The following is an 11,436-nucleotide window of genomic DNA, read 5'->3' on the forward strand; positions in this document are numbered from 1 at the left end:
TGGATTATGGGTAATGAATCTCCTGTATGTAAATGGCCTCTGTTGTTCCTCTGTTCCTTATGACAATGCAGCACACACAAAGCCACGCAATGGCGCATTAAAAGACACGAAATAAAAGCTAACCGGAAACAGGACTTTGAACTCCAACGATGATACCACTGACGTGTGATAACATTCAACAGGCAGGTCCAGGAGACCACGCTCCGGAGAGCAGTGATTGGTGAGATTTGTCGATCAACGAAGAGAGGGACTGGCTGATAGGAGCAGGCACGGGTGGTGTCAGATGACGTCAGAGCCTTGAGTAGAACGTAGTGGGGGAGGGCGACATTTTCTCTCAGCTTCTGGATCTGGAGGTGAACGGTCGCCGATAAGCTCTCTTGTGGTGGGACAGTCTCAATGAACGGTCGTGTTGTGACATTTTCCTTCTTCTTGCGTTGGAACATTGGTGCCGTACAGTCACAGTTCATAGCGCTCTCGTGCTAGGGACATTGGAGCTTTCGACGATCATGAGGAGGCACGAACTGCTGTTTCCCATGAGTGAACTGCACAGAGGCCTATGCTGTTCTCGCAAAGGACACGGGTTTTGACGATTCCCGAGGGGGTTCTGGAGATGCTCAGAGTTAAGTACCTGAAAACGCGCACACATTAATTTTCACCTTTATTTTTCCCTTTGTGTGTATATGGGTCTGAGGGGGCATCCCATTTAGGAATCTTAGTTTTGCGAGGTGTTATTTTGTTACTGGCATTTCTTCAATACAGCTGGTATTTTTGGACATTTTAAATCTGTCAGTTTGAATTAATCATCACAGGTTAGAGGACATCCAGTGGGACTCGTGAAGGTAAGTTTGTCATTCTCCTTTCCCTCGCTTGTAAAGAACACCATCATTTTTGACTGAACGCCTCGGAGTGTTAAGCTTGATTGGCCAATCCGTCCAAGACAAGTCTATCGGCCACAGACAGGACAATACTTTGTCTAAATTGAATTAAATACTTGAACACTGTTGAACACAAATCGCCTTCTTGTTACTTCCAATAACCTACGGTTTGGCAGTACTTGGACATGTCAAATAGGGTGCTGAATAAGGGTGAAGTCGTGACTGCTTAAATAGTTAACATCCAGAATTTTTCTTTTTAACAATCTTTAGCTTCATTATTATATTGAAATTGAAGTAACATTCCATGGCGTAACATGTTCTATGAACTCTCAAGATGGTTCTCAATCTCATTTCCCTGCAAAAGACTGATGCTGATTTGTACACAGGTGATGTCTATCCTGTAAATGTCGAAGGCAGACAACACAACGATTCATCTGTAATAGAAGATTCCAAATGTGCTTCTGCAAAGGAAGGTTCAGATGATATTCACATGACAAATGGAAGCGCTGCCTGTTTTTCAACTGGTGAGTGGAAATGTAAACGATTAACATACAATCTTTTAGGTTGAGAAAATATACAATTTTCGGAAAAGTGTTAAATATTTTGCATTTTGCGCAACAAAATAAAATGTTGTGTTCTTTGTTTCTGTAGAACAATTCAGAAGTAATATGGGACAAATAAGGTCCAGTCACAGCTCGACAGTGAGGAAGAAGCCTTTTTTGAAGAAACAATCACAAAATGAAGACTCACTTTCTATAAAATACAAGTGCTTGTCTGGGCCTCGCATCCCCAAGAGTAATATCGAATTAAGCGAACACAAAAAGGTTGTAGAAAGGCGAATATGTTATAAGTGTAATGTGTGCAGAATGGATTTTGCTTCAAAGAGTAACGTCAAAATACACATGAGGATCCACACTGGTAAACACCTCCACAAGTGCTTTATCTGTGATAAAGGTTTCTTGACAAAAGGCAATTTGAATAAACATATGAAGATCCATGCAGGAGAGCATCCTCACAAATGCTCGACATGTGATAAATGTTTCTCTCTCAAAGGCAATTTGAAAGTGCACATGATGATCCATATGGGACAGCGACCTCACAAATGCTCGATATGTGATCATGGTTTCTGTCAAAAAGGCAATTTGAAAAGGCATATGAAGATCCATACAGGAGAGGGACCTCACATATGCTCGATATGTGATGAAGGTTTCTCTCAAAAAGGCGATTTGAACATGCACATGATGATCCATATGGGACAGCGACCTCACAAATGCTCGATATGTGATAAAGGTTTCTCTCACAAAGGCAATTTGAATAAACATATGATGATCCATACAGGAGAGGGACCTCACATATGCTCGATATGTGATAAAGGTTTCTCTCAAAAAGGTAATTTGAATAAACATATTATGATCCATACAGGAGAGCGACCCCACAAATGCTCGATATGTGATAAAGGTTTCTCTCAAAAAGGCAATTTGAAAAAGCACATGATGATCCATACAGGAGAGCGTCCCCACAAATGCTCGTTATGTGATAAAGGTTTCTCTCAAAAAGGCGATTTGACTAAACATATGAAGAGCCATACAAGACAGCGTCCTCACAAATGCTCTGTGATGGTTTCTCTCAAAAAGGCAATTTGAAAACGCATATGAAGATCCATCCAAAAGAGCTGAAAATCAAATACCAGGATATGAAAAATGAGATTAAGAGGATTTTGAATTTGATGAAACCTGAAAATGTACCAGTGATGCTCGGAGCAACGGAATCCGGATGATGAAGAAAACCCCAATGGAGTACTTAAAAAGCATTCTGGGGAATATCATGACAAACGAGCTACAGGTGGAGGCTGTCGGAGGTTGTTAGTTTTCTGAAAGGAACCCTTGTAACAATGCTACGAGGATGAAGTTTCACAAACTGGTTCATGAATATTAATCCTTTACTGAAAAAGGAAGTGGAGATTTTGAGTTCTGGGAGAACTGCCTCCCACTTCCTAAACTTGAATTTGTTTTTGTTTGTTCTTCTTGTCCCTTTTTGGTTATGCTCAGATGGCGTTTGAACATCAATTTTTACTCATTTTTGCTATAGTACTTTATTTCATTGCCATGTTTGATATTGGAAGAATACCCTTTTTGTAAAATTGTTTTTCAGAAGAAGTCTCTTGCCTGTTTTTCATGAAACTTGAATTTGTGAAGGGTTTCACAATAAAGAGAGGTCCTCAAAGCACAAATGCGCACTGCCTGTGTTATTGTGAAGATGTAATGGCACATTATGATAAATTAATTATCAGTCTTTGGAGAGTTTGGAGTTGTCCATTTCCCCATAAGTAATCCTGATCAAACCGAGAGTTGTTAACCAAACCAGTCGAAAACCTTGCATAGCATTTACCATCATGGCTTGACTGCACTTCATGCCATCACTGATTCCTGCCAAGCAGCTCAGTTCCACAGGTCCCAACTTAGAAGGCCACACAGCTGGTTGCTCCCACATTTTTCTCAACATCAATGTTAAAGCATTGTTGATGGAGAGAATACCTTTGAACACAGACTTCCAAAGAAGAGAAGAGGGGAATGAACCCCTCCTCTCCTTTTCCCCTAAAAGGTTGAGATTCAAGTCGATGTGGCCACTGGCCAGACCAAGCAGTAATTATTCCAAAAACTAAAAATACAAAAATTCTAAAAACAGAGCCTTGCAACTACAGACCCCAATCAGCCTGCTCCCAATAATCAAGGTCATGGAATCCCTCATCACTTCTGACATAAAATCCTTCCTCTTGTAGAAATATAAAGACCTCTACGAGCCAGGAGTAGGTGGGTTATCACAGGCATTCAAATTCAAACCTGTCCCTGGTCCTCTTAATTAATAAAATATATTGTAATTACAATAAACTTTAATGTATTGTTAATGAGATAGTATTATTAAGATTCATCAAAGAACTAAACTATTTCTATGCTTATAGTTCATAATGATCTTGAAGAAAAGGATTAATTATATTATTCAGATGTGTGTATTTCTATGTGTTACAAACTTAGGAATTCAAGAGTATAACTCGGACTTTACTTTGACTCAACAATTGCCTTGTGATGGAAAGATATACATGTTGTTATGAATTTTTGTGTCGTGATATATATAGATTTATGTAGATCTGCATAGGTAGGTGCTCCGATGATCGTAGGTAGCAAGAACCACTTCGATGTATAGTAAGCTGGGACCTGTCGAGCCCGGATGTCGGCTTTGGTGTATATTTATCCCGATTACGAGGAATGGGGCATGTTAACCAGTGTCGGGATTATGTTAATTCCCGTGTGTGAAATCTCTGGAGTTATCCCTACTGTTTTTGCCATCACCAGTGCTCACTAGTTACCCTAATTAATAATTGCCCCAATAAAACTCACCCGAAGCGCCCACGCATTGCGCCGACTTGGAGACAAACATTGCTCAGGCAGGCTGAGGCCACGCTCACCTCGTGATGGATTGGTCAAAGGGGTTTTATGGGGAGATCACACCAATGGAAGGCAGGGCCAATCGGCATGCAGCTGAAGCCCAGAGGCAAGAAAGCCAGCTGATTGGCTAAGGGGAGATGATAAAAAGTGAGTGCATCTGACATTTTCTCCCTTTGCTCCTGGGTTTTGGCGAGATTGCTCCCTGTGCTCTGTGTTAGACTGCTGAGATTGGTTATCTTGCTCATCGGTCTCTTAGTGCTGAGTGGATTGCGATCGTCATGCCTGGGGCATTCCAACAAGCGTTCCACCATCACACCACAGAAGGAAGGTTGCCGGACTGCGGTGCGTTGGGCTCGACGGAGGCTGGTGCGTCGAGTGGCGGAGCAAGCGCGTGCAAGGCTGCACCACTAGTCCAAGTTCTCGCAAAGTTGTCGCAAGTTCTTGGGAGCAAGGAAGCGTCTTCGACCTCTGCATGGCAGCAAAGTTATAGTATTTTTTTTCCATTCGTGTCTTTGTCAATTTCTACTCGTTTTTTATTGTGCATGTGTTGCAGTGTGTTTTCTAGTTGGTGTTGATTTGCAATTCTTGCAAACTTTTGTATAATTTAATCGTTTTCTGTCCCAACGCGTGCGCGGCCTGGTTTCTCTCGGCTTCCCTACCCCCATAGGTGTTCTGTGAATTTAAGTTCTTTCCTTCACTGTATTGCTTATTTCTTAGATTTTCTCTTCTCCCCCTAACTTCCCCGAACATCGACCACTTGTCTAACGTTTTAAATACCGTCTGGCAAATACCGTAATTAATCGTGTTCTGCTCCTCGTGTGCGGCCTTGTACCCCTGTCGTTGTTTGCTAACTTAAGTCCCCTACTTCGTGTTTTGCTTGGCTCTTAGATTTTTCCCTTCTACCCCGAACATAATACTCTTTGTCTGACGTTTTAAATCCCCACCCCCCCAAAAAAAACCAAAAAAATAAATAATAATAACCAAAAACATTTATTTTTCCTTTCTCCACGTGTGCTGTTGTCTCATCCTGTACTTCTGTCCAGGTGTGCTGTTCACCCCGCCCCCATTATCTCCTTGGCATCCACCTTTTGCTCTGTTCACGTGACTCGTGGTGATCCCTCTCGGCCCTCCCACCGTCAGAATTTTGTGCATTTAACATTGTTCACGGTTCTGTTTAAATATTATTTAAATATGTTTAAACTTTCCCCTTCAGTGTTTTATTCAGTGGTATATTACAACAGTACAACATGCTGTTTTTCTTCATATTTAAAAGGCTTTCAATTTCCTCTCCAACTCATTCCACTTCAAAAAAAATAAATTCAATCCCTTATAACTCTAAATCACTGCATGCTCTAAATTCACATTCTTTCCATCGTTCTTAATCGGATTGCTAACTTGAAAATCACAATAAACCCAATTTGTTATCAATGTTCGTCTTTTATTAATCATCCACTTTCTAAACTCCCCTCTTGCCCCTCCCCTCCAAATCCCCCCCCCTTGCCCCTACACTCTTAAACTCCCCCCTTCCCCCTCCAATCCTAAACTCCCCCCTTGCCCCTCCCCTCCTAAACTCCCCCTTCACTCCTCCCCTTCAAAACTCCCCCCCAACCCCTCCCATTCAAATCTCCTCCCATACCATTCCTCTCCAATTCTCCCTCCCCATCCTCCTCCTCAAAGCTGCCTCCTCCCCACTTCGTCTCCATTCTATCTCATACCTCCACCTCCCCCAACCTTCTACTTTCCTCTGCCCACCCTCAAACAACCCCTCACTGTGCCTCATCCCTTCACCATCAAACCTTTCGTTCTCCTCATCCTTCCTTTTCTTGTAACTCTTCTGTAATCTCTGACACACTATCAATTGCTCTCCCTACCTCCCCTTCTCATCCTTCATCTTACCCTACCTCTCCCCTCCCCTGTCCTGTACCCGATGCTCCCTCTCTCTTCATTAACGGTATGGACCTCAAACATCTGGGGCCTTCGCTCAAACCTGACTGATCTCTCCATACAGGTTGCTTCTGACAATCCAGACTTGATCTGCTTAACAGAAACTTTCCTCCTTCAAGATGTCTCTGATTCTTTAATATCTCTTCCTGGTTACTCCCTCCTCCGGTATGATAGACCTGAGCCTCGTCCTGGTGGTGGGGTGGCTATCTTTATCAAAAACTCTCTTCCTCACTATCAAAAACTTATCCCTACTGTTTTTACCATCACCAGTGCCCACAAGTTACCCTAATTAATAATTGTCCCAATAAAACTCACCGGAAGTGCAGGCAGGAAACGCCCACGCATTGCACCGACTTGGAGACAAACATTGCTCAGGCAGGTGATGGATCGGTCAAAGGGGTTTGATGGGGAGATCACACCAATGGAAGGGTGGGCCAATCGGCACGCATCTGAAGCCCAGAGGCAAGAAGGAGCCAGCTGATTGGCTAGGGGGAGATGATAAAAAGTGAGTGCGTCCAACATTTTCTCTCTGCTCCTCGGGTTTGGCGAGATTGCTCCCTGCGCTCTGTGTTCTACTGCTGAGATTGGTTATCTCGCTCATCGGTCTCTCAGTGCTGGGTGGATCACGATCGTCACGCCTGGGACATTACAACAAGCGTTCCACCATCGCACCACAGAGGGAAGGCTGCCGGACTGCAGTGCGTTGGGCTCAACGGAGGCCAGGGCACTCATGCAAGGCCGCAACACTATTCTGCAAGTTCCCGCACAGACCCGCTTCTCCGCGGAGGGCGAGAGGCGAGGGATCTGTCGGCCAGACGATCAAGCCGGACCAAACTGAGTACCCATAAAAATAATCCCTTTCATCCCGTCCCTTTATCCTTCGTCTTGTATCTGTGTTCTGTCTGCCAGAGTACTCCAATTTAAGGGGGTTTTAGTTACCGGCGCGGTTCATTGTTATTGGCATCCATGGCAATAAAGCCTTTATTTTCACTGTACATTTTAACCCAGATTCCCATTTGAGTTTATTTCCTGCAGGCTTTGAAGACTGCCCGGCGAGATCGTGTCAGGTAAAAGCTTTCCGCTTCTTCCTGCCCCTTCCTCCCGCGCATATATAGTGAAATCCGCATTCGATCGTCGCCTCACATTAACGCTTGTTTCCATCCGTGATTTCCCGGTCTTCACCGAGGGGAATCGCGACAATATCTTTCATAAGCAGTCTTCTGTAAATATTAAGTTGGGGATAAAGTTTGTGAAACAAAGACAGAACTTCTTCTCTCATCAAGTTACCCGCTGAGAAGATAATGACTATCAAGGTTTCTCTGCCCCCGATCAATCCCCTCCCACGTGTCGCTTCCTAATCGGTGATCCCCGTCCCCCAGATCTACCCCTCCCTAATCTCTTATCAGAATCCCTCGCCCCCCGATCTCCTCCCTCCTACTGTGAAGACCCAATCAAATATTCTCCTATTGTTCTGAATGATATAAATTGGGCTAAGTTCACTCAATTGAGGAAGAATACCTATGTCGGCCCGGAGTCCTTGTGCGGAGTGAGTTGATTACATCATGTATTGCTATTGCAACAGAGTGAGTATTCTTCCAAGTGATATTAAATTATACAAATATTCAATGAGTGGACATGACTCTGTTTATGTACACAAAATTGTTACTTCAACACTCTTCTCCAATGGCTTGATCTTGGATCATCAATATGGATTCAGACCAGGACACTGTACTCTGGACATGCTGCTTCGGCTGTCTCAACAATGGACGGATGTCCTCGATGTCAGACAGGAAATCATAGCCGTCTCCCTTGGCACATCTCATGCCTTCGATACAGTAGGCACCCCGCCTTGATCACCAAACTCTCCTCTTATGGTATCCATGGAAATCTCCACGCATGGTTCATGGATTTTCTCCTGGCGTATTCAACATGGGGCTCTAAATGGAATTCTCTCATCTCCTCTTCCTGACCAGGGTGGAGTTCCTCAAGGCAGTGTTCTGGCCCCTGTGCTTTTTCTAATCTTCATAAGTGTTCTTTCTGACTATGGAAAATCTTTGTCTTTTTGCTGATGACTCCACCCTCTGCCATACCATCTCTTATCCCTCAGATCGACAGTTTCGGGCAAAAAGCAGCTTCTTAACTCTCTGCAGACTGATAAAATTACAAGCTGGTCAAACACATGGAACATGTCTTTCAATCCCAATGAATGTGACACTCTCACCTTGTCTCTCCGAAAAGACCGTCTGGAAAACCCTCACATCTAGTTTCTCAACAATCCTCTTTGAAGAGGTTCTGTCATTCAAGCTCCAAAGCCAATTGCCACTGGGCATCCTCCATCCTCCATCCTGCAAAGTCCTTCCTTGGCTCTGCTGAGCTGCTCACCACCGACAAAGCTTTCATCTGCACCTTGATGGAGTATTGCTTTGCTCTCTGGGCTGGTGCTCCTGCCTCATACCTAGTGTGGCTTCATGCTGTAAAAACCAAGGCTTTTAGGATTGTTGGTATCTCCCACAATGAAGCTGAATATGAGTGCCTTTCACTCTCTCCCCATAGGCAGGTTGGCGGTCGTTCTGTCTTCTATCGACTCCTCGCTGGTCTTGCATCACCTGCTCTGTTTGTGCTCTGTCCCCCAAATTTTCACGCAGGATGCACAAGGTCTGCCAGTAACCCATTTCTGGTGAACCTGCCACAATCAAGACTCTGCTGACCTTCACTCTTTCAGTCCTCTTTTTTTGCCACCTCTGGAACAAACTCCCTCACTCTCTTCAATCCCACTCCTCCCTCCAGGTCTTCAAACAGCTGTTGACCACCATCTCTTATCTTCCCCCATCCAAAACCTTGATCTTTTCTACCCCCGTTAATCCACCTTAAATCCACCTCCTTCAAATTCCAATTACTTTCTTGAATAAAATGTCCCTGTCCTGTCTATCTTGTTTATGCCATATACCCCACCCCGGCCCTCTCTTCCACAGATCTCCCGATGTCCGTGTTCCCTACTGTTGTACTTCCCGCTTTCTCTCCCCATGATGTCTCCCGCTTCCCTTATTATATGTTCTACGTGTTAGCTCCCATAGGGGCCGAGACCAAGTATACAAAAAAAAGTTTCACTGTCAGCCCAACTGGCCTGCACTGTTCTTGGTCAGTTTCTCAGTGTGGGTGTTTTGACCAAGTGGATGAGAACGAACATGAGGGATATTTGTTCTCCCAGGAAGAATTTATTTGAGTTTGGCGACAGCCTGTATGCATGGAAACTGGTCCCTCCTCTCGATTTTGCACAGTCTGGTTGACTGTATATTGTTATGTCTGGCGGGGTAGTGATATGTAGAGCAGCTAGATCTGAATAGGTAACATGCCTCGAGGTGTCGCGGTAAGGAAAACTACCTGTAATTTCTTCATGTGTAGGCGTTTTGTCGGGTAAGGAGTATACTTGTGAATCTACCAGGAGGTTCGTGTGTTAAGTAGAGTTAGGGATTAAAGAGTAGAGCCCCTGTGTGTCCTCACCTGGTTAGCCAAACCTTTGTCCCTTTTGGCACTGCAGACCAACATAGACATTCCGACAGGTCCATAGCGCAACACTAAATAACGCCCTTCCCTGACATGACTTAGGAAGAAACCAGGCCGGGACACCGCCGATAATGGCCGCCGCCATTTACACCTCCGACAGGCCGATCCACCTCGATTGCCACGTGCTATGACCACACCACAGGCCTGTGATTCGGTGGAGGCCACTGATTTGGTGGCGTGCCAAGGCTGACATCACCGCCGCGGAGTGATACGAGGCGCGGCAGGACTTTGGTTAGAGAGAGTGAGTTGGTTCGAGAGAGAGAGCACGAGAGTGAGACGGAGTTGGTTGGTACTTGGTTTGAGTGAGTGAGTTGCGCAGCAGTTGGTTTGCGGTTGTTGGTTCGAGAGGAGAGATCAGCGAGCGCCGAACGCGAGTCTGAAAGTGAGTTGGTTCAGAGCAGTTGACCAGTTTGGTTCGCAGTTAACGGCTTGAGTTGGCAGTCCCGATGCGATCCCGAGTTTGGAGAATCCTGGCCCTGGTCGAGTGGAGAGTTACAGCTCGAGCAGCTTTAGTTCCGGCCGGCAGCCCGAGTGGAGTTCACTTGCTTCGTGCAGCCCTGCGTTGGACCTTTGGAGCGGGGGACCTTGTGGTGTGCCGTTGAACCGACGAGGCCTGGTGGTGCTCGGAGGCGGACGGAGAGGGCCGTGGGGCCGTGTTACACTGAAGACGACAAAGACCAGATAAGCCCGAGCTCCGCGATTACGCTTTACACGACGAGACATTTTCGTTCGTATTCCATTCCTTTGTTCTTGTTTCTGAAGTCGGTGTGTGGGATCCCAATTTAGGTTTCTTATTAGATTTATTACCGCATTTTCCTGTCCTTGCTTTTATTGAACACAGTTTTCCGTGTGATTGATTCAATAGGTACGGCTGCAGGGCTCTCGCCGCTTCCCTCCATCCCGCGCACTTTGGTGTATCTTTTTGGTTCCGGAGTCCGCCATTGAGTTTTTGCCTCAGGGGTTAAGGCCTTCGCGATCGGCATGCGTGACCACCTGATATTAATCAAAGGTGGCCGCGCGACAATATATTTGTGCTCGGCTCGGTTCCGGAAACTAAGAAATGAATGACTCCGTGTCACTACTATATCATCGGACTTGGCCTTGTTCTGAACCATCAAGTCTGAAATTATGTTGAAGCCAATTATTGGGTCTGTTACCGGTCCCTTACTGACCCAAACAGGGACTAAAATGGACTCTTTTCTATCACCGTTTTAAGCTTAAACTCTACTTCAAACCATCCTTCAAATGGAATGAGGCTTCCATTTGCAGCCTTTAATCACAATCCATCCTGTAGGATTTCTTCCACTGATCTTACAATGGTGTCTGGCAAGTTATCTTGTAGCCAGTCTCTGCTTGCTCTGCTTACTTGGGAACCAGTATCCCAAAGGGCCTGAACCTCGATGCCATTCAGTTTACAGTGCTTTTTGAGTTAACCGTAGTCGTTTACTGACGAACATCGACATTATTTAATCTAAACGATGGACGAGATGGTGAAATCAAGCAATCAGTTCAACATTAAAATGAATAATCAGAAATAAAAACGGGACTGCAGGTCCTGAAGCTTCCTGGATCAGGAGCAACAGTCACTCTGTAGTGAAACGTAGGAACTC

General features: G+C 45.0%; 1 protein-coding gene across 1 annotated transcript in view; it reads left to right on the top strand.

The window, feature by feature from the left end:
- LOC137439271 (uncharacterized) overlaps positions 1-3,103 on the top strand; it is a 37,445-nt gene extending 34,342 nt beyond the window's left edge. The window contains exons 3-4 of the mRNA XM_078767897.1: positions 1,262-1,399; positions 1,527-3,103. Coding sequence (XP_078624023.1) covers positions 1,262-1,399; positions 1,527-2,518 — 1,130 coding nt within the window. The 3' untranslated portion in view covers positions 2,519-3,103. The remainder of the gene's footprint in view (positions 1-1,261; positions 1,400-1,526) is intronic.
- Positions 3,104-11,436: the final 8,333 nt, after the last annotated feature.

The sequence above is a fragment of the Myxine glutinosa genome, chromosome 14 (genome assembly GCF_964187855.1).
Source record: "Myxine glutinosa chromosome 14, kmMyxGlut1.1, whole genome shotgun sequence".
In the NCBI taxonomy this organism is placed as follows: domain Eukaryota; kingdom Metazoa; phylum Chordata; class Myxini; order Myxiniformes; family Myxinidae; genus Myxine; species Myxine glutinosa.